At 42.4% G+C, this 22,940-nt stretch overlaps 1 protein-coding gene across 5 annotated transcripts in view; it reads left to right on the top strand.

Annotated features, from left to right (window-relative positions):
• Positions 1–22,940, top strand: part of LOC100254300 (cell division control protein 48 homolog B) — a 57,235-nt gene that overhangs the window by 5,853 nt on the left and 28,442 nt on the right. For all 5 annotated transcript variants that reach the window (XM_010657685.3, XM_019222621.2, XM_010657684.3 and 2 more), the window contains 3 exons: positions 13,765–13,864; positions 14,028–14,306; positions 14,380–14,549. In XM_010657685.3, coding sequence (XP_010655987.1) covers positions 13,765–13,864; positions 14,028–14,306; positions 14,380–14,549 — 549 coding nt within the window. The remainder of the gene's footprint in view (positions 1–13,764; positions 13,865–14,027; positions 14,307–14,379; positions 14,550–22,940) is intronic.

The following is a 22,940-nucleotide window of genomic DNA, read 5'->3' as shown; positions in this document are numbered from 1 at the left end:
TAATTTGGAAAATATTATTAAAACTCTGTTGTTATAGCCATAGAAGTGGGAAAAACATGTAATTGTGTTTAAGATAAACTTGGCTGGTAAAAACATTTTTTTCAAGGTTTTCTATTTTCATGGTTTTGTTCAAATTTGAAGGTTTTCTAAAGCCTATAAATAAGGCTAATTGGGGGTCTGATGGCAAAGTTTTTTGAAGTGGAGAAAAAGGCTTTCCAGGTAAAGTTTGAAAGCTTTAATGGGGGAACCTAGATCTCAATAACAAAGAGAAGTCGAGGTTTTGTTGTCTCGATAGGTTTTGGAGAGGAGGAGTTGGATTGGTTGTCGGAGCATTTGAAGAAAGTTGTGGAGTTGGAGGCTTCTAGGGGTTTTATTCGAAAGATTAGGGGCAAGACTAGGACTCATTTGATGGAGATTTGTTTCAATAGTAGAGGGAGATTTATGAAAATTACAGAATTTGTTACAAAGAGGAAACCTTTAGTTCTAGTTGTTCCTGAGGGTGTTAAAGGAAATGGGTGGGAAGCCCTTAGGAAGACGATTTCTTCAATGCAAGACTTGTCTGATCAAGTTGTAAGAGCCTTGAAGGAGACGATTGAAGATTCTCAGGTGAGTAAGGGCATTTATAGAGGAGGTCGGTCCTATGCAGATGTGGTTGCAGAGGAAGGACCTAGGAACGAAGCTCTGTTGCCAGTTGGAAAATGGGTCAGAGCTGTAATTTGTGAAAGCAAAGGAAAAGTTCAAGATTGGTTTTATGTAGGAAAAGCTATTGCGAGGATGATGGATATGAAAGGAATGGTGTCTGTAACCCCTATTTCCGCTTACAAGGGGTGCTTTTGCGTGGATTTTGCAAGGAGAGCTGATTGGTTTCAAGATCAGGGGAGTTTAATAGTGAGAGGGCCTGTTTTTCTGAGGAGATGGTCGCCAAGAGAAAATACGATTGTATTTGGAAAATTTAGAAGGGGTTGGTTAGAACTAAGAGGCCTTCCTTTTCATTTATGGGACGAGGTTCAGCTGAGATACATTCTGCAGAAGTGGGGGAAGGTAACGAAGGTGGCACGAGACTCTCTAAAGCTTGTAGACCTGTCGAAGGTAAGTTGTGGGAGGAGATGCTTCCAAATGTCGTGCTACCCGCGCTGCTAGAGGTGGAAGATGGGGCCTCGTCGTTCACGGTTGCAATTTCAGTCATCGGAGAAGTTGAAGGAGACGACCTTCTCTGGTTTGAGTCAACTCGGAGCAATGACGAGTTGATGTTAGCGGGAGGTTGCGTCTCTCAGAGGCCAAAGAACTCTGCGGGGCTACGTGTTACTACTAGGGACAATGAGTGCTACAATTGGAGGACTCTTGATCGTTCCCGTTCTCATTCTTCAGTTTCAAATTTGGCGGAGAAAGGCTACGGAGGGAGTCTCTTGGGCCCAGCGGTGGGAAGCGTTATCGGGCCAACAAAGCTAGATGCCTTGTTTAAAGCCCAATCTGTTAGGGCCCAGTTTGGGGCGAAGAGTTTTGGGCCTCCTGCTGGTCCAACCCACGAAACAGAAGTAGGATCTTTTAATGGCAGCCCTGTAGCACCTTTGCCCTCAAAGTTCCAATGCTGGGGATCCTCTGCAAAGGAGGTAATGTCGATTGTTCACTCTCAAGAGTCGTCAAAGATAAAAGGCCCCTTAGTCTCTGCAAGGCGTTAAACAAGAAGTTGGCCTCCAAGCCTAAAGGTGTCGTCTTTTGCACTGAAACGTAACCTAGATGGGGGTGGTTCGGCGGAAGCAAATCTTAGCCATTTTCCGGTGCAGTTCAGTCTCCAATAAGGGCGTTCTTTCTCCTGTTCCAGAAATTTCCCAAGATATCATCGGGGAGACAAAGGGAGACGAAGGGCTTTCGCGTTGCAGTATGGTTAACAAGGTGTGTCTTCCTTTCTCAACTTCCTCTGAGCAGGGCCATCCTTTGGCTGGGGCTTTTGTTCCAAAATCTCTTCCTGTCTCCTCTGTTTCTGCTGTTTCCTCTTTTCGGTGCCAACCCTTTTTTTCGATTCCGTTGGAGTCAAACTTTGCTTCTCAGGTTGTTCCCTTTTTGAATTCTCCTGGTGTTGAGCTTAGCCGTTGTGTTGGCGTGCCCTTTTCTGAAGGTGTGGCGTTCCCCTTAGAAGCCTTTAACCGAAATTTTAAAGACTGTCCTTTCCTTAGGGAATCACTTAGTAGCCCGAGATGCTTTGCGTCTCAGGTAAGGTTTCATCCCCAGAGTTAGATACTCCCACCCTCCCGTTGGAAGGTTTTCAGATTGAGGGCCTCACGCCTAGGAAGATGGTCAAGGTTCAGTCGGTTTTAGAGAGTTTGAGGATTAGAATTGTTAGAGATAATGGAAAAGGTGTGGTAGTAGAGAGCAAGAGTACTCCTTCTGCGGACAAGGTCTATTTTAGAAGGAAGAGAAAAAATGATTGTGGAACCCAGGGAGAGGCTTAGGTTTGGTTGCAGCTTGTGCTTGGTTTTTTGTTTACATGAAGATCTTAAGTTGGAATACAAGAGGATTAGGTTCCAAGAAGAAAAGGAGGACTGTCAGAAGGTTTTTAAGTTCTCAAAATCTAGATGTTGTGATGATGCGATGGAGAAGAGCGAGAGAGAGAGGGTTGGAGAGAGAGAGAGTAAGAGCGAGGGAGGAGAGCGAGTGAATCTGTGTGCGAGCGATGGTGCAGAAAGCATCGTCCGCTTGGAGCCTTGGAACAGCCGGAGGAAGAGCAGCTTCGAGGTGGAGTCGAAGACCTTCGAGATCGAGGTAGAAAAGAAGAAGGGCAAAGTGCAAGTCATTATTGTGGAAAGGAAAAGAGGGGTGTCGTCGTGGGTTAAGATGGGTTCGGATAGTCTAGGGCTTTTTGTGGAAAGTTTGGCTCTATGCATTAAGGACACGTGAACTGGCAAATGGATAAGAAATTAGAAGGAAAGAGGGAGGATCTACTCGCTGTTGCGTGATGAAAACAAGGGGGGATGCTTCATCCGTCTGGGTGTCGAGGATCTAGAGAAGAAAAGGTTCAACATCTTTATCCCCAAAGGAAGAGGAGGGAAAGGGGGCTGGGTTTCTATGGTGGAGACGCTTAGGGCTTTGGGTGTTGCTACGGAGAGGAAGGAGAGTCAGAAGGACGAGGCGATGCCGTCGGTGCCCATTTTAGGGAAAAGTTTTGCGGAAGTGGTTAATCTGCAAAATCGCAAAGGCAGGTCAGTGGCTAGGGTGGAAGTAAGCCACAAGGATCTCAGCCAAAATCTAAAAAGGTTGGATCACTGCCTCGTTGGCTCGTGGGATCCAAAATCAGTGAAAGGGGATGACTTGAGAAGTTGGGGGACCCAAATGGCACAAACTTGGGGGTTGAAGGGCAACTTAGGTTTGGCTAAGTTGGAAAGGGGAAAGGTGCTGCTGGAGTTTGAGATGGTGGTTGAAGCCGAAAAAGCTCTAAATCTGGGAGGAATTTTGCTAGGGAAGACATTTCTGCAACTGGAGAAATGGAGCCCTAGGACGGGGTGTCCGATGAAAAGAGAGAAGAAAAACGAGGCATGGGTGAGAATCGTGGGGTTACCCATCTCTTTATGGGATCAGGCCATCCTTAGAAAGGTAGGGGAGAAGTGTGGGGGATTTTTAGCTATTGATTCTCAAACGGAGAAGCTGGAGGAGTTGCAATGGGCAAGGATTCTGGTGAAGCTAAACGGCGATGACATCCTTAGCGTGGTGGAAATTGGGGTCGAAGGGGTGTGTTATTCGCTAACCTTGTGGTGGGAGGTAAGGCCGGTAATGAGATTGTTGCCGGCAGAGAGGAGGGGGAAGAACAGCGGAGCAGAAAGGAGAGGTTGAGGGTGACATCTCTGCACGCGCGTGTTGGAAGAGGTTGACGACGCAAGGATCGAGACCCACTTGCAGTCTGCTGATGGGAGCGGGGGCAGATAGGTGGGTCGGGGCTTCATTGGGCTCGGTCTTGGGGCCTCGTTGGGTTGTCAGTGGGGGACCAGGAAGGCCTACAACTTATAGGGGGCCCATTGGGCTTGACCCAGTCTTATCCCCTTTTCCTAAGGTTGGGTCGTCTTCTATTGGGCCTTCGTCTTTGGAGGGCTCTAGGAGGTTTAAGGCCTTGGAGGCCATTGGGGCGCCTGGGCTGGCTAGGATGGACGACTGCCGAGGCCCATCCCAATCTTTGGTGGGCAGCTTTGGTGTGGCCCTGCCACTGGTGTGGGCTGGCCCAAGTCTTTTGAGGGGTTCAGACGCTGAAAGCTTTTCCTTCTAGGTGAAAAATGGCCGGCGGAAGCAAATTGAGGAGGAACTCTATTCTGTGGAGAGATCAAGGACTGATAGTGCCCTAATTGAGGAAGCGTCGAGGTATGGGTGTGCTCCTAACCCTTGTGGTTTGTTTTGGGTCCTCATCTTCTCTTTCTTTCTTTTTCGGTCGGACTCCATTAGGGGAGTATTGCGATCTTTCTGGGGACGATAGGGTGACTTCCCAGAGGGAAATCCCATTACGCATGCTCCTCACTCCGGGACCCCTAGAAGAGGAGAATGTCAGCCGCTAGGAATTGACGGAGGTTATCAATGGCTGCAAGGAAAACTGTGGAAAGGAGTTGTGTTTAGTTCAATCTATGCCACGAGAAGGAAAGGGTTGGGAGGAGGATAGTTGGGAGGAAAGTGATATGGCCAAATTCAGTAAGTTTTTGGGGTTTTCGATAGAAGGTCTAGAGAAAGACATTTCGGATTTTTTGGTTAAAATCTGAAAGAGAAGGGAAAGAGTCCACAACAAAAACCTTCTAGAAAAATCTAAGTTTGAAAGGGAATTGAAAAGATTAGAGTGCTCAATTAACTACGAGGGGGGGAAAAACAGAAATGTGGAATGCAAGTAAGAGGGTGTCAGATCATGGTAGTTAAATGAAGCTAAGACTCTTGAGTTGGAATGTTCGTGGAGCTAACGACAGTTCCAAAAGAAAGGTGATTAAGGCCATGATCAGAAGTCAAAGGGTGGATTTGTTCTGCATCCAGGAGACCAAAATTCAGGCAATGACAGAGGGGCTGGTGAGAAGCTTGGGTAGTGGTAGATTTCTCAATTGGGGTACCTTGGATGCCCATGGTTTTGCGGGAGGTTTATTGATTTGCTGGGATAAGAGGACCCTGGAAGTGCTTGAAATAGAGGTGGGAAACTTCTCAATCTCTTGTAGGCTGAGGAACGTGGAAGATGGGCTAGTTTGGATGTTTACTGGTGTGTATAGGCCTTTCTCTATAGAGGAAAGGGAGTGTATGTGGTAGGAGATAGGGGCGATTAGAGGTATTTGGGATGATCCTTGGTGTTTAGGGGGTGACTTCAATGTCATCCTATCCCAGAGGGAAAGGAGTAATCAGGGAAGGCTAACGAGTGCAATGAGAAGGTTTGCCCAGATTGTTGATGAGTTAAAGCTCATTGACCTTCCATTGCAAGGGGGTGTGCTTACCAAGAGTGGGGGGAGGAATAATCAGGCTTGGGCTAGATTGGATAGGTTCCTAGTGACCCAGAATTAGCTTGATCATTTCAATGGGGTCATGCAAAGCAGGCTGCCCAGACCTACCTCAGATCATTTTCCTATCTTGTTGATGGGGGGTAGGTTAAGGAGGGGCCCTTCCCTGTTTAGGTTTGAAAATATGTGGCTTAAAGCTGATGGCTTTACGGACCTTCTTCGGGGTTGGTGGCAGGGGTTTGAGGTGAGAGGGAGGGCCAGTTTCAGATTAGCCACTAAAATGAAGGAGCTGAAGCAAAAAATCAAAGTGTGGAATAGGGAGGTGTTTGGTAGGCTGGAAGCTAATAAGAACTCAGCTCTTCAACAAGTGGAGTTCTGGGATGGGGTGGAAAGTGAGAGGAGCCTTTCTGAAGGAGAAACTGAGCTAAAAAAAAGAAGTCAAGGAATCTTTTAAAAAGTGGGTTTTAATGGAAGAGACCCACTGGAGACAATTGTCAAGGGAGCTGTGGCTTAAGGAAGGGAATAGGAACACTGGCTTTTTTCATAGGATGGCAAATGCCCACCGAAGGAATAATTCCCTGGATAGAATTAAAATTAATTGGGTGTGGATGACTGAGGACCAGGAGGTGAGGGAGGGGATAGTGAATGCTTTTCAGTATTTGCTCTCAGAAGAGCCAGGCTGGAGAGCTGATATTGAGGAGCTGCACCTTAATCGCCTCAATTCCCGTGAAGCTGAAGTCTTGGAGTTGCCTTTTACTGAAGAGGAAATTTACTCTGCCCTAATGGAAATGAATGGTGATAAAGCTCTAGGCCTAGATGGGTTCACAGTGGCTTTTTGGCAATCAAGCTGGGAGTTTGTGAAGGAGGAGATTGTGGACCTGTTTAAAGAGTTTTATGACCAGAGATCTTTTGCCAAAAGCCTTAATACCACCTTCTTGGTCCTCATCCCTAAGAAAGGAGGGGCTGAAGACCTGGGGGATTTCTGGCCAATTAGTTTGTTAGGGGGGTTGTATAAGCTTTTGACTAAGGTGTTGGCGAATAGGTTGAAGAAGGTGTTAGACAAGGTGGTTTCTGGAGATCAAAATGCCTTTGTGAGGGGCAAACAGATTTTGGATGTGTCACTTATTGCCAATGAGGTGATTGATTTCTGGCACAAAAGAAACGAGAAAGGGCTGATCTGCAAATTGGACATTGAAAAAGCCTATGACAGCATCAACTGGAACTTTCTCATGAAAGTTTTGTTTAAAATGGGCTTTGGGTCATGGTGGATGGAGTGGATTTGGTGGTGCATCTCAACCGCCAAATTTTCAGTCGTGATCAATGGGGTGCTTGCTGGCTTCTTCTCGAATTCCAAGGGGCTAAGGCAAGGAGATCCTCTTTCTCCGTATCTCTTTGTGTTGGGCATGGAAGTGCTAAGCAATCTGATAAGAAGAACGGTTGATGGGGGCTTCTTGTCAGGCTACAAAATTCGAGGGAGAGGGGAAGTGGAGATGATAGTTTCCCATCTTCTTTTTGTTGATGATACAATCATCTTTTGTGAAGCTAGGAAAGAGCAACTATCCACTTTAAGCTGGATTCTGGCTTGGTTTGAGGTGTCTTCCGGTCTCAGAATTAATCTAGATAAGAGCGTCTTAATTCCGGTTGGTGAGATGGAAGAAATTGAGGAAATGGCAGTGGAGCTTGGGTGCAAAGTGGGGTTTCTGCCCACTGTTTACTTGGGGCTGCCCCTTGGAGCCCATCACAAAGCTATTTCTATATGGGATGGGGTGGAAGAGAGAATGAGGAGAAGATTAGTCCAGTGGAAAAGACAATATATATCGAAGGGTGGGCGTATCACCTTAATTAAGAGCACATTGGCCAGCTTGCCTATTTACAATCTGTCCCTCTTTCAAATGCCTAATATTGTTGCAAATAGGCTCGAAAAATTACAAAGAGACTTTCTTTGGGGAGGGGGAAGCTTGGAGAGGAAAGTCCACTTAATTAATTGTGAGGTGGTGTGCACTCAAAAGGAGAAGGGTGGCCTAGGCATTCAGAAGATTGATCCCTTGAACAAAGCATTGTTGGGTAAATGGTTATAGAGATTTGCCTTTGAAAATGACAATCTTTGGAAGATGGTGATTGGGGTGAAATATGGTCAGGAAGATTTTGGGTGGAGAACTAAAGAAGCCCGTGGGACTTATGGAGTGGGAGTTTGGAAGGAGATTATGAAGGAGGCAAAGTGGTGCTGGGATAGCATAAAGTTTAAGGTGGGGAAGGGGACTAGAGTTAAATTTTGGACTGATTAGTGGTGTGGCAATGCGGCGCTATCCCAAACTTTCCCCCAGCTTTTTGCCTTAGCGGTCCATAGGAATGCAACGGTTAATGAGATGTGGAATCTTAGATTTTATAGAGATTTTAATGATTGAGAGCTGGACTTGATTAGAGGATTGCTTAATATGCTCAAGGACTTCAGGATATCTTTAGAGGAGGACTCAGTGCTATGGAAAGGTGGGGGTCATGGCAAATTTGGGGTTAAGGATGCTTATAATGTGCTGGTTGTTCCCAATGCATGCGCCTTCTCGACTAAATGCACCTGGGTGGACAAGGTCCCAACCAAAGCTGCCTTTTTTGCTTGGGAAGCCGCGTGGGGGAAGATTCTCACCTTGAATAGGCTTAAAAAACGGGGATGGCAACTCCCTAATCGCTATTTTTTGTGTGGTTGTGAAGAGGAAAATGTTAATCACATTCTTTTACACTGTATAGTGGTAAGGGCCCTCTGGGTGATCGTCCTTGCCCTTGTTAGGGTTCAGTGGGTGTTCCCAGAGTTAGTTAAAGAGGCGTTATTCAGTTGGAGGGACTCTTTTGTGGGGAAAAAAAAGGAAAAAGATTTGGAATTCCATCCCGTCGTGTATTTTTTGGACAGTATGAAAGGAAATGAATAGATTAGCTTTTAGGGGAGGTTCTTTAGCTATACAGAAACTCAAAAATTCTTTTGTATGTAACTTGTGGAGTTGGGCTAGGGTGTATATTGGAGAGGAGTCCTCTTCGCTCTTAGGCTTTTTGGAGTGGCTAGCGGCCACTTAAGGGTGGGTGAGGTTGCTTGTTTTAGGCTGATTTGTATACTCCCTGTATGCTTTGTGGCCTTTGCCCTTTAATATATTTGTGATTATCTATCAAAAAAAAAAAAAAAAAATCTAGATGTTGTGATGCTTCAAGAAACAAAGAGAGAAACTTGGGATAGGAGGTTTGTGAGTAGTGTTTGGAAAGGTAGAAGCATGGAGTGGGTTGCTCTTCCTACTTGTGGGGCATCAGGGGGGATTGTGATTATGTGGGATTCAAATAAGTTCAAGTGTATAGAGAAGGTGTTAGAATCTTCCTCTGTGAAGTTGAACTTTGGTGAGGAAGGGTCTTTTTGGTTAACTTCAGTGTATGGCCCGAATAAGCCTTTGTGGAGGAAGGACTTTTGGTTGGAGCTTCAAGACCTGTATGGTCTGACTTTCCCAATGTGGTGTGTAGGAGGGGATTTTAATGTAATAAGGAGGATCTCTGAGAAACTGGGTGATTCTAGGTTAACATTCAACATGAGGTGTTTTGACGAGTTTATAAGGGAGAGTGGTTTGTTGGATCCCCCTTTAAGAAATGCGGCTTTTACTTGGTCAAATATGCAAGTTGCTCCTATTTGCAAGAGGTTGGATAGGTTTTTGTTTTCTTCTGAGTGGGATTACTTTTTCTCTCAAAGTCTTCAAGAGGCACTTCCTAGATGGACCTCAGATCATAGCCCAATTTGTTTGGAAACTAATCCTTTAAAATGGGGTCCGACTCCTTTCAGGTTTGAGAATATGTGGTTGCTCTATCCTGAGTTTAAGGAGAAGTTTAGTGATTGGTGGCAAGAGTGTACGGTTGAAGGTTGGGAAGGTCACAAGTTGATGAGGAAATTAAAGTTTGTTAAATCAAAATTGAAAGATTGGAATAAAGTGGCCTTTGGAGATTTAAGAGAGAGGAAAAAGTTCATTCTTTCGGACTTAGGTAGAATTGATTTAATTGAACAAGAAGGGAATTTGAATCTTGATTTGGTATCAGAAAGGACTTAAGAAGAAGGGAGCTAGAGGATTTGTTATTAAAGGAAGAGGTTCATTGGAGACAAAAATCTAGGGTCAAATGGATTAAAGAAGGGGATTGCAATTCTAAGTTCTTTCATAGAATGGCCAATGGAAGGTGAAGCAAGAAGTTCATTAAGTCTTCGATTTCGAAGAGGGGGGGTGACTTTAAGCAACATTGAGGTTATCTCTGAGGAGATTGTAAATTTCTTTAGGTGCTTCTTGGAGGGTTGAAGGGTTAGATTGGGTCCCTATTTCTAGAGAGAGTGCGGTTTGGCTGGACAGGCCTTTTTCTGAAGAGGAGGTATGATTGGTAGTTTTCCAATTGAATAAGGAAAAGACCCCTGATCCTGATGGTTTTACTATTGCAGTATATCAAGAGTGTTGGGATGTGATCAAAGAGGATCTCATGAGGGTGTTTCTTGAGTTCCACACCAATGGGATAATAAATCAAAGTACAAATGCGACCTTCATTGCTATGGTGCCTAAGAAAAGCTAAACTTTTAAAATCTCATATTATAGACTTATTAACTTGGTTACAAGTTTATATAAGATAATTGCTAAGGTCTTATTAGGGCGTTTACGCAAAGTCCTCCATGAAACAATCTTTGGCTCTCAAGGAGCCTTTGTTGAAGGGAGACGCATTCTGGATGCTGTGTTGATAGTAAATGAAGTGGTGGATGAGAAAAGAAGGTCAGGGGAGGAAGGGGTAGTCTTCAAAATCGATTTTGAGAAGGCCTATGATCATGTGAATTGGGGCTTTTTAGATCATGTGCTAGAAAGGAAGGGGTTCAACCCGAAATGGAGATCTTGGATAAGGGGATGTTTGTCTTCATCAAGTTTTGCAATCCTAGTTAATGGGAATGCAAAGGGTTGGGTTAAGGCCTCTAGAGGTTTGAGACAAGGAGACCCCCTTTCTCCTTTCCTTTTTACTTTAGTAGCAGATGTTCTAAGTAGGTTGATGTTCAGAGCAGAGGAAACTGGGCTAACTAAGGGTTTCTTTGTGGGGAGGGATAGGACTAGAGTGTTTTTGCTACAGTTTGCAGATGACACCATCTTTTTCTCTAAAGCCTCTCTGGAACATCTTCAAAACCTCAAGATTATCCTTTTGGTTTTTGAGCAAGTATCAGGTTTAAAAATCAACTTAGAAAAAAGCACAATTTCAAGTATTAATACAAGGCAAGAGTTGTTGTCTATTTTGACCTTGGTTTTTTATTGTAGAGTGTCAGAGTGGCCTTTGTCCTATTTAGGTCTTCCATTGGGAGGGAACCCAAAGAAAATAGGCTTTTGAGATCCGGTGGTTGAGAGAATTTCGAGGAGGTTGGATGGTTGGAAAAAGGCCTTTTTGTCTTTGGGAGGGAGGATTACTTTAATTCAGTCAGGTCTGTCTCACATCCCTAGTTACTTCCTCTCTCTCTTCAAAATCCCAGTATCAATAGCCTTAAAGATTGAGAAGCTACAAAGGGATTTTCTTTGGTCTGGGGCGGGGGAAGGGAAGAAAGATCATCTTATTAGATGGGATGTTGTTAGTAGACCAAAGGAGTTGGGAGGTTTGGGTTTTGGGAAGACTTCTTTGAGAAATATTGCTCTTTTAGGGAAATGGCTTTAGAGGTTACCTAGAGAAAGAAGTGGTATTTGGCATAAGGTTATTGTGGGTATTTATGGGATACATCCTAATGGATGGGACGCCAACATAGTGGTTAGATGGTCACACAGATGTCCTTGGAAGGCTATTGCTCAAGTTTTCCAGGATTTTTCCCCTTTTGTTCACCTAGTGGTGGGGAATGGGGAGAGAATTCGTTTTTGGGAAGATCTTTGGTGGGGTAACCAAACTTTGTGCTCTCAATTTGCTGGTCTTTATAGAGTTATTTATGTGAAAAACCTCACTGTCTCAAATGCCCTTGGCAATTATTTTCCACTGTCTTGGAATTTTAATTTTCGTCGCAATCTTACTGATTCAGAAATTGATCTCCTTTAGAGATTAATGTCCTCCTTTAGTTCAGTGTTTTTCTCTCCTTTGGCAGATTTAAGAGCGTGGTCTTTGTCATCGTCAGACTTGTTTTCAGTGAAATTTTTTTTCTTGGCCTTGTTAAAAGTCTCAAATCCTATCTTGTTCCTTCCGGCCAAGTTCTTGTGGAGCTCAAAAGCCCCCTCAATGGTTAGGGCCCTCGCTTGGTTAGTAGTACATGAGAAGTAAACACCAACGACAAGTTGCAATCGAGAAGACCCTACAAATCCCTCTGTCCTCAATGGTGCATTCTTTGCAAAGGAAATGGAGAATCAATCGACCACCTTTTTCTTCATTGCTTGTTACCATTGGACTCTGGCACAAGTTGTTCAATCTAGCAAGGTTGGCTTGGGTCCCTCCAAGGAATATTGAGGACATGTTGGTTATTGCTTTTAAAGGTTTGGGAAATTCATTAAGAGGCAAGACACTTTGGCAAATCGCTTGCCTTACTTTGTTATGGATGGTGTGGCAAGAGAGAAACAATAGGATTTTTGAGGATAAGGGGAGAACGGAAGAGATGTTATGGGACTTGATTCTGTTCTTTTCCTCTCTTTAGGCCTCTTGTACTGCAGTTTTTAGAGGAGTTCCTCTAAGTGTTTTACAATTCAATTGGGCTGCGGTTTGCACTTCAAAAGTTTGAGAGTGTTGGGGTTTCTCTTTGTTTTTAGTTTTCTAAAGTTGGGTGGTTTCTACTTTGTTCAGTTTTTGTTTTTGTGGGAAGGACCTCTCATCCTTCTCTTGTTTTTTTCTCTTTCTCTTGTTCTTTTCTTCTATTAATATAATTTTCTTCGTTTCTGATCTAAAAAAAAAAAACATTTTTTTCATATACACTCTTGTGGCTTTTGCCTAAATATTTGAGTGTGGAACCATTTAAACAAGAAACATGAATTGTTGTAAGTTATTATAAGTTTTTATGCACCCTGGAAATGAAGAAAAAAATAAAGCTTAGAACTCAACTGCTACTAGGAAAATCGAAAGAACACTACAAAATAATGGAACTTACGTTTTTCTTTTTTTTTTCTTTCAAAATTTATAAATCAAAAGAATTAAATCACTTAAAGGATTCTAAACACATATCAAGTCATTCATTTAAACAAATAACTTCGATCTCCAAGGCCTTCAAAGTCAAGGCATTATAAGAAATTGGTTAAAGAAGGATTTCTTGTGCTTTTTCCTAATAATCAATATATACTAATGGATTTCTAGATCTAGAAGATTTTCCTTTTCCTTTTAGGTCAATTACTGCCTTTTAGCCCTTTCCAATACAGCATAACTTAACCTGTTCCCAACGATTTTGCTTCAGCTACATTAATCCTTTTTTGCCTCCCAGCTTTTTGAGAACCATATACTCCATTTTTCCTAGGAAATTGTATTTTCTAATTGCACTGGCCTGAATGTTCTTTTCAACTCTTCTCTTGTCCGTTGGCACCTACTATTTTGTATCAAAACTTCACTCTCCCAGACTTATACGCTAATTGGCCAAATGCTTCTCATATTTTCTTCAACTATTCTATTTCTAACTTCTCATGAATGCATTCATTTTTATTTTCTCTTTTCTTGTATATGACTCATCCAGATTAGCATTCTCATTTAGGATATAAAAATCATTTAGCATTTCATTTCTTAACGAATCAACTATTGCCATTATAATAGTTATCATATCAGCAATCAGCAAGTCAAGATGGTGGGAATAATCTTGGCATAGTTAACCACATTTAAGCAAGGAGCCAGCTGAGAATTTCTTCCACTTCTATTTTTAAAATGAAATATTTTCTATATATTGGCTATAAGATTTGCCAGTTATTCCCTTGTTTTTGTTTCCTTCGCAATTTTCCAATAGTACCAAGATTTTAAATTACATTCTTTGCTTCATATTTTCAGTGTACATCCAAATATTCTATACATGGAACTTAGAAAAATCTTAGAAAAATTCTCATTTGTCATCTAAATGTGTTTATGAATTAAATGCCTTTATGCTGACAAATATAATGTAGAGAAACAACAGGAGCTTATGTGAAAAAAAAAATGTTTTCAGTAGAGTGTTCCTCAAAACAAACAGGAAAGAAATGTTTTTGCACCAGATATGTGTAAATGACCTTTTCCTAAAACAATAAATGTTAGATACCCTTTTATCATTGTTATTATTATTTTTAAGAAAATCTATAAAACTTTCATTTGAATATATTTGTTATTTCTGGTTTTTATTTTATTTTATTTTATTTTTTTATGTTCATAGAGTGGATGCAATAGACCCTGCACTAAGAAGGTCAGGGCGTTTCGATGCAGAAGTTGAAGTTACAACGCCTACTGAAGAGGAGCGCTTTCAAATTCTCAAGGTAAATATAGCATATTTGAAGTTTATATGGTCTTAGGTTAATTATTCAGTGACACCCACCGGCCACTTTTTTAAACAGTTAACCTTTTGTAAGATGTTTGGTAGAATGTTAGAGTGGGAACAGTTATATGGATCTAACACTGTATCGGGTCAATATTGTTCAGCTCTATACAAAGAAACTTTTGTTGGATCCTGAAGTAGACTTACAAGGCATAGCTGCATCTTGCAATGGATATGTTGGGGCTGATTTGGAAGCTTTATGCCGTGAGGCTACCTTGTCTGCAGTGAGGTCTTCAGATGCAAATGAAGTTGGTGGTGTGCATTTAGCAATGGATGATTGGAAGCATGCAAGATCTATAGTTGGTCCAAGCATAACAAGGGGTGTTACTGTAGAAATCCCAAAAGTGTCCTGGGAAGATATTGGAGGACTTAAAGATTTGAAGGTTAGCAAATATTCAGAGTTCATTTCACAAACACTTCACACTGACCTCTAACTATGTCTTGATCTATGGACAGAAAAAACTCCAGCAAGCTGTTGAATGGCCTATAAAACATTCTGATGCATTTGCAAGGCTAGGGATATCACCAATGAGAGGGATTCTTCTGCATGGACCTCCGGGGTGCTCAAAAACCACTCTTGCTAAAGCCGCAGCTCATGCTGCCCAAGCTTCTTTTTTCTCCTTGAGGTTCAACCATCTTAACTCTTTTATGCAAGAGATTATTCACTGACGAAAACTTAAGCATAATAGGGAAATTTCAAGTACTCCTTTGCGAAAAACCATGACAAAGAATAATAATAGGGGGAAAAGAATAAGGGAACAAAAACAAAAACATACAAACCACACGACGATTAACGTGGTTTGGCCTAAAGCCTACATCCACGAGCGAAGACAAAGAAGAACTTCCACTATTGTTGAAGGTGATTACAACCCTAGAACTCTCAAATCCCAAAGTTCCAATTACACCTAAAAAGAAACTCGCCTTTTTGGTGAAAATCTCATCCTATATTTTTTCCTAATTACATAGGAAGATTCCATATAGGAAACTAATTGTATAATTCTCAAAGATGCTTATTTCTAAAAGATCTCACAGTAGGATATTTCCTTTATAATAATAAGAAACTCCCTTGTAAGAATATTTTCTATTAGAAAACTATCAATGACTTTCCAATTGACTCAAAAATAGAATTTGAGACACTTTGCAACACTCCTAAAAAGAAACAAAAGGCAATTTAGGGACAACAACACATGTTGTTTGTCATTTTATGCTGGTAGTGAGGACCCACCTACAAACTTCCTGCCTTGGAATCCCTTTAAGGGTAAAAGCTTGAGGCCACACTCCTTTGAAGGAATTTACCATCTGGATCCTCAATCCTAATGGTTAAACAATTCTTCCTATTTTGCTGAACTGAAGAATTCAATGTGCCATTTTGGTGGATTGCTCTTTGTGCACCTTGCCTTGTATCAATATGGTGTTTGTGATTGAAATACTTGAAATAGTCTTTTAGTTCATTGATTACATTATATTTGGTGTTTGTGATTGGAATACTTGAATAGTCTTTCAGTTCATTGATTAAATTGTATTTGGTGTTTGTGATTGGAATACTTGAATAGTCTTTCAGTTCATTGTTTCATTAAGTATCCTCAACCACAATGATTAAGTGTTCTAGATGAATTTTGAGAAACATATGAAGGTAACCTCATGTCTATATTTTGACTAAAATTGCCTTCCAGCCACCATTATTGATTTCATTAACAAGTTGCATGCTGATAAGCATTTATTTAAAATTAAGCTTCTTTTATTCTCATTTTGTGCATGCTTGTGGGTATGTTTTTTTTTGGTAAATGTGCCCTGTTATTTAATCTTATGCATTTTGTATAATTGTTTTGTGCTATGCTGCTAGTTGCTTCCTTTTGGTTTATTATCCAATGGATCCTTGCCCCAGTTGATTAGATATTTATGCCATGAAGCGTTTTCTATATTGAAAAAACCACTTTGTTGTCACTTTATTTCTCACTACCTGATGTTGAATTCATATTAGTTTTCTTTCTTTTATACCAATTTTAGCATCACTTCTTTTATGATTAAGCTTCATTCTCAACTTGGTAAACATAATTGTAAATGTCTAAATGACAATGCATGTAAGCTCCTCCTTGACAAGGCTATTGCATATTGCCAATGTCATCACTACAAAGTTCATTGATCGGGAAAAATACCAGCACCCTAAAATTTGACATATAAATTTTGGTCAAGTCGAGTTGTGCCACATGCTGAATCACGTGCTAAGCCGCCATTCGGGCCCAATGTGCCTAGCAATGCCTGCTGCCCCAACATGCCAGCAATGCTTGCTGCACCTCCAGTCACCACTGAGCCTACACATGAACCATTGTAAGTGTCCGTCTCCACCTTGCCTTGCTCATTAGTCACTCATGGGTGCAAGGTGCCATCCCATGAGGCCTTGGTGTCATGTGGTTCAAGTCAAGGTGCTAACAAATCATCCCCACCTAGAGAAGTTGATGCCCTTATCGACTTGGTCTACAAGTATGTCTAGATGGCCATGCCAAATCACCATAAAGTAACATCAGGTTCCAAACTTCCCTTTGATTCCTCATGTCTGTGCACAAGGCATTACACCATTGTGCTAAGCATTAGGCATCCCCTTTGAGTTGGCTGGGTTGCTGCTGCATTGCTATACCTTGGCCAAGTCTGTCTTGGTGCTGCAATGTCCAATGGCATTGCGCTCATGGCTTACTAAGCCGCCTCCTTGCACAAGATATTACGTCGTTGTGCCACCTTGCCTTTATCATAGGTTACTCATGAGGCCAAGGTGTCACATGCTCTATGTCAAGGGGCTAACAAACCACCCCTACCTGATAGAGTTGATGCCCTCGTCTATTGAGATTGCAGGTAGGCTGGACTGCCTCCTCAAATTGCCACAATGTGACATTTTGTTCCCAACTTGCTTCTGTTTTCGGGACTGCCCTTCCATTGAACCAGAAAATTAGTTCTACAATTTTTTTTGCTCATCACCATGGTTGGATGATCCAATATCTTCTCGGCCTCATGATCAAACTACTTTTAGATCACTGGTGGAACACATCTAGCTTGTATCCTTCCTGGACTTGGGTCCTCCTGGTAAGGATTCAAGAAGCTTACATGGATCATAGGGTGTATCTTTAGCCTGTCCGGTGACTTTAGTTTGTAAGCTGCTTGACCCCCTTTTCATTACCTTGAAAGGTCCATTGTATTTAGGAATCCACAACATACCATTCTCGGGGCATAACAGATTTGATATTAGGTGATGTGCAGTCTTGCTGCTCATATTTTTCCAAATATGAAGAGTTAATTTCAGGAGGACCTTGTCTCCAATTGGAAATTGTGAGGATCTTCTACCCTTATCAACCTACTTTTTCATCCTTCTCACTGCCTTTTCGAAACTCTCACAGGCTTTGTCAAACATTTCCTGTGTAGACCTCACAAATCTATAGGTTGCAGGCCCCTTTGCTTTAGAACCATCCCCATCAAAGTTGCGTGTGGCCGAACCTAAACCCTTCAGTGGCAGGTGGAACACGAAGGATTTGGAGAACTTCCTTTGGGACATGGAGCAGTATTTCAGTGTTGCCCATATCCTCGCGAATGAATAAATAACTATCACGACCATGTATCTCTTCGGGGATGCAAAGTTGTGGTGGCGAACAAGAACACGTGATGAACTTTGTTGAAATTTGGCATTCAAAGTTAGGGTTCTTAATTTAGGAAAGTTGTTTTAAGAATAAAAAAGGAGAGATCATTTAGGATGATTCAGTTTCCTAATTTTAGGAGAGAATCAAGCCAGATTGATATCTTCTTATTCAGTCATTTGTGTATATATATGTGTATGGGGTGTACCTAAAAAGATCAATAAAAGGAATTCAGAAATTCTTCATGGTATCAGAGCCAGGTTTCTGAAACCCTAATCCCTTCTGGCCACCTCTTATTCAGGCCATCATTCATTCCAGCCAAATCTCTCTGGCCATTTCTCAATCCGATCATCTCTCTCTGGCCATCTCTCATTCCGGTCATCAGTCCCTATTCTCAGAGCCAAGGGAGAAAATGCTTTCCGGTCGGTCGAATCGTCGTCAGAAAACATTCACCGTCGGCAACTTTTCAGGCGAACTTTTCCGACAAACTTTCCGGCGACGGTTTTTTTCTACACCACAAGGACCGCCTGGAGGAGATCTCCAATTTTTCCCAAAGCACCGGAGCCAGAAAACCATCCACGCGCCGTCCACGCGCGTTTTTTCCGGCCGGCGACTGCATCTCACGCGCCGGCGCGTGAGGGCGCGTGAGCCACTTTCCAGCGACGCGCTTCCTCCTCTAGGCTCGCCTGACGCCGACCAACCACCCTTTTTACCTGTTTCTGCCATCCGAGCCCTGCACGTGCCTCTTTTGGGGTTCTTTTGCCTCCGTGGGCCCTCCGATCAGTTTTTCCGGCGTCCTCTGGCTATTTTTTCTCAACTCCAATCCCTGCACGTGCCTTGGGAAGTGTTTTTCTACCTTTCCGGTCCATGACAAAATACGGAATGGCATCATCACAAGTATCCAGCGTCACGTCACCAGAATCAGGGGGCAGATATGAAATTCCAAACCTTGGTGGCAGTGATTCCTCTCCTATTCTCATCACAGGACACAAGTTAAATGGCCATAACTATTTACAGTGGTCACAATCTGTGTTGCTGTTCATTTGCGGTAAAGGAAAGGATGAGTACCTCACTGGAGAAGTAGCTATGCCAGAAACTACAGAACCGGGTTTCAGGAAGTGGAAGATTGAAAACAACATGATCATGTCATGGCTTATCAATTCCATGAACAATGACATAGGTGAAATTTTTTTGCTGTTTAGGACTGCAAAGGACATCTGGGATGCAGCCAAAGAAACTTACTCAAGTTCTGAAAATACTTCAGAACTTTTTCAGGTTGAATCAGCCTTACATGACTTCCGCCAAGGAGAGCAGTCAGTTACTCAGTATTACAACACACTCACAAGGTATTGGCAGCAACTTGACTTATTCGAGACACACTCATGGAAATGTTCGGACGATGCAGCAACATACAGGAAAATTGTGGAACAAAAGAGACTGTTCAAGTTTTTCCTAGGACTAAACAGGGAATTGGATGATGTTAGAGGCCGAATCATGGGCATTAAACCCCTTCCAAGTCTCAAGGAGGCTTTTTCAGAGGTTAGGCGTGAAGAAAGTAGAAAGAAAGTGATGATGGGATTCAAAGAGCAACCTGCCCCAACATTGGATGCCTCTGCCCTTGCTGCTCGGTCATTTAATAGTAGTGGTGGAGATCGTCAGAAACGGGATAGGCCTTGGTGTGATTATTGTAAGAAACCAGGCCATTATAAGGAGGCTTGCTGGAAGCTTCATGGCAAACCGGCTGATTGGAAACCAAAGCCACGGTCTGACAGAGATGGCAGAGCACACGTGGCTGCCAACTCTGAGAGCACATCTGTACCCGAGCCGAGTCCATTCAACAAAGAGCAGATGGAGATGCTACAGAAACTATTAAGCCAAGTTGGCAGTGGCAGTACTATCGGGATAGCCCTCACTGCTAATCGAGGAGGAATGAAGCCGTGGATAGTGGACACAGGTGCTTCTGATCACATGACAGGAGATGCTGCCATTCTTCAAAATTACAAGCCAAGTAATGGTCATTCATCCGTCCATATTGCTGATGGTTCAAAGTCAAAAATTGCCGGGACAGGTTCTATAAAACTTACTAAAGACTTATATCTTGACTCTGTCTTCCATGTTCTAAACTTGGATTGTAATCTTTTGTCCATTAGCAAATTGGCCCGTGATCTCCAATGTGTTACTAAATTCTATCCAAACTCGTGCGTTTTTCAAGACTTGAAATCGGGGAAGATGATTGGCAGTGCTGAACTGTGTTCCGGGCTCTACCTCCTCTCATGTGGCCAATTCTCAAACCAAGTCTCTCAAGCAAGTTGCGTACAGTCTCAGAGTATGTTAGAGTCTTTCGATTCTGTGTCAAATTCTAAGGTCAATAAAGATAGTGAGATTATAATGTTACATTATCGCCTTGGTCATCCTAGCTTTGTTTACCTTGCAAAATTGTTTCCCAAATTATTTATCAATAAAAATCCAGCATCTTATCACTGTGAAATTTTTCAGTTTGCGAAGCATACTCGAACAGTATATCCTCAAATCCCATACAAACCTTCGACTGTTTTCTCTCTAGTTCACAGTGATGTGTGGGGTCCCTCTCGGATAAAAAATATTTTTGGCACTCGATGGTTTGTGACATTCGTTGATGATCATACACGGGTAACATGGGTTTTCCTTATGAAAGAAAAGTCAGAGGTCGGGCACATTTTTCAAACCTTCCATCTTATGGTTCAAAATCAATTCAATTCCAAAATTCAAGTCCTCAAGTCAGATAATGCAAAGGAATACTTTACTAGTAGTCTCAGTACTTATCTTCAAAATCACGGCATTATCCACATAAGTTCTTGCGTTGACACCCCACAACAAAATGGGGTGGCTGAACGCAAGAATAGACATCTCTTGGAAGTTGCCCGGTGCCTTATGTTTTCCTCTAATGTTCCAAACTATTTCTGGGGGGAAGTTATTCTCACAGCTACCTATTTGATTAACCGTATGCCATCCAGGGTGCTTACCTTTCAATCCCCACGTCAACTTTTCTTAAAACAATTTCCTCACACCCGTGCAGCCTCTTCTGATTTACCACTCAAAGTATTTGGTTGCACAGCATTCGTTCATGTGTATCCTCAAAATCGTAGCAAATTTGCTCCTCGAGCCAATAAGTGCATTTTCCTAGGGTATTCTCCAACCCAAAAAGGGTACAAATGCTATTCTCCAACCAACAAAAGATCTTACACCACCATGGACGTCTCTTTCTTTGAACATGTCTTCTTCTATCCCAAATCTCATGTTCAGGGGGAGAGCATGAATGAACATCAAGTTTGGGAGTCTCTTCTTGAGGGTGTACCTTCTTTTCACTCAGAGTCACCAAATCCTTCCCAATTTGCGCCCACTGAGTTGTCCACACCCATTCCGTCATCAGTCCAGCCAGCCCAGCACACAAATGTTCCTTCTCCCGTGACCATCCAGTCTCCCATGCCTATTCAACCTATAGCCCCACAACTTGCTAATGAGAACTTACAAGTTTACATCAGGAGGAGGAAAAGACAGGAATTAGAGCACGGATCACAGTCAACATGTGGCCAATATATTGACTCCAATTCAAGTCTTCCTAAAGAGAACATAGGTGAGGATAGGGCTGGAGAGGTGTTAATTCCCAGCATTGATGATTCTACTCTGCCGATTGCATTGAGGAAGGGTGTTAGGAGATGTATAGATCATCCAATTGGGAATTATGTTACGTACGAAGGGCTATCACCATCTTACAGAGCATTTGCTATTTCTCTTGATGATACTCAGGTTCCCAACACAATACAAGAGGCACTCAAAATTTCAGAATGGAAGAAGGCAGTACAAGATGGGATTGATGCACTTGAGAAGAATGGGAGTGGACTATCACAGATTTGCCGGTTGGGAAAAGGCCCGTGGGGTGCAAGTGGATTTTCACCATAAAATACAAAGCAGATGGATTAGTCGAAAGATTCAAGGCTCGTTTGGTAGCTAGAGGGTTTACACAATCCTATGGGATAGACTATCAGGAAACTTTTGCTCTTGTAGCAAAACTGAACACTATCAGGATTCTTCTCTCATTGGCTGTCAATCAAGATTGGTGCTTGCAACAACTGGACATAAAAAATGCGTTTCTAAATGGTGACCTAGAAGAGGAAGTCTACATGGAAATACCACCTGGTTTCGAAGAAAGTATGGCAAAGAATCAGGTTTGCAAACTCCAAAAATCCTTGTACGGCCTTAAACAATCTCCCCGAGCCTGGTTTGATAGATTCACAAAAGCAGTCCTGAAGTTGGGTTACAAACAAGGTCAGGCTGATCATACTCTATTTGTCAAGAAGTCTCATGCCGGGAAAATGGCCATATTGATAGTCTATGTCGATGATATTATTCTATCTGGGAATGATATGGAGGAATTACAGAAGTTGAAGAAGTATTTGTCAGAAGAGTTTGAAGTTAAAGACCTTGGAAATTTGAAATATTTCCTTGGTATGGAAGTGGCTAGATCAAGGAAGGGAATTGTAGTCTCTCAAAGAAAATACATACTCGATCTTCTTAAGGAGACCGGTATGCTTGGATGCAAACCAATTGATACTCCTATGGATAGTCAGAAGAAACTTGGTATCGAGAAAGAAAGTACATCGGTAGACAGGGGGAGATATCAGCGGCTTGTCGGGCGCTTGATTTATCTCTCACACACTCGGCCAGATATTGGCTTTGCAGTGAGTGCTGTAAGTCAATTCATGCACAGCCCCACTGAGGAACACATGGAAGCAGTCTACAGGATTCTTAGATATTTAAAAATGACACCAGGGAAAGGTCTATTCTTCAGAAAGACAGAGAACCGTGACATTGAAGTATACTCAGATGCGGATTGGGCAGGAAACATCATTGACAGGCGGTCCACTTCTGGATATTGTTCTTTTGTCTGGGGAAATCTTGTTACCTGGAGGAGTAAGAAGCAATCAGTTGTAGCCAGAAGTAGTGCAGAAGCTGAGTACAGAGCTCTTGCACAGGGAATCTGTGAAGGGATTTGGATAAAAAGGGTTCTTAGTGAACTGGGACAAACGAGTTCATCTCCAATTCTGATGATGTGTGATAATCAGGCAGCTATAAGCATAGTAAAGAACCCCGTGCATCATGACAGGACCAAGCATGTTGAGATTGACAGACACTTCATCACAGAGAAGGTGACTAGTGAGACGGTTAAATTGAACTATGTTCCTACCAAGCACCAAACCGCAGACATCCTCACCAAAGCTTTACCTAGGCCTAACTTCGAAGACTTAACTTGCAAGCTGGGATTATATGATATATATTCTCCAGCTTGAGGGGGAGTGTTGAAATTTGGCATTCAAAGTTAGGGTTCTTAATTTAGGAAAGTTGTTTTAAGAATAAAAA

This window comes from Vitis vinifera, chromosome 10 (assembly GCF_030704535.1).
Source record: "Vitis vinifera cultivar Pinot Noir 40024 chromosome 10, ASM3070453v1".
Lineage (NCBI taxonomy): Eukaryota > Viridiplantae > Streptophyta > Magnoliopsida > Vitales > Vitaceae > Vitis > Vitis vinifera.
This window is presented reverse-complemented; position numbering and strand designations above follow the sequence as displayed.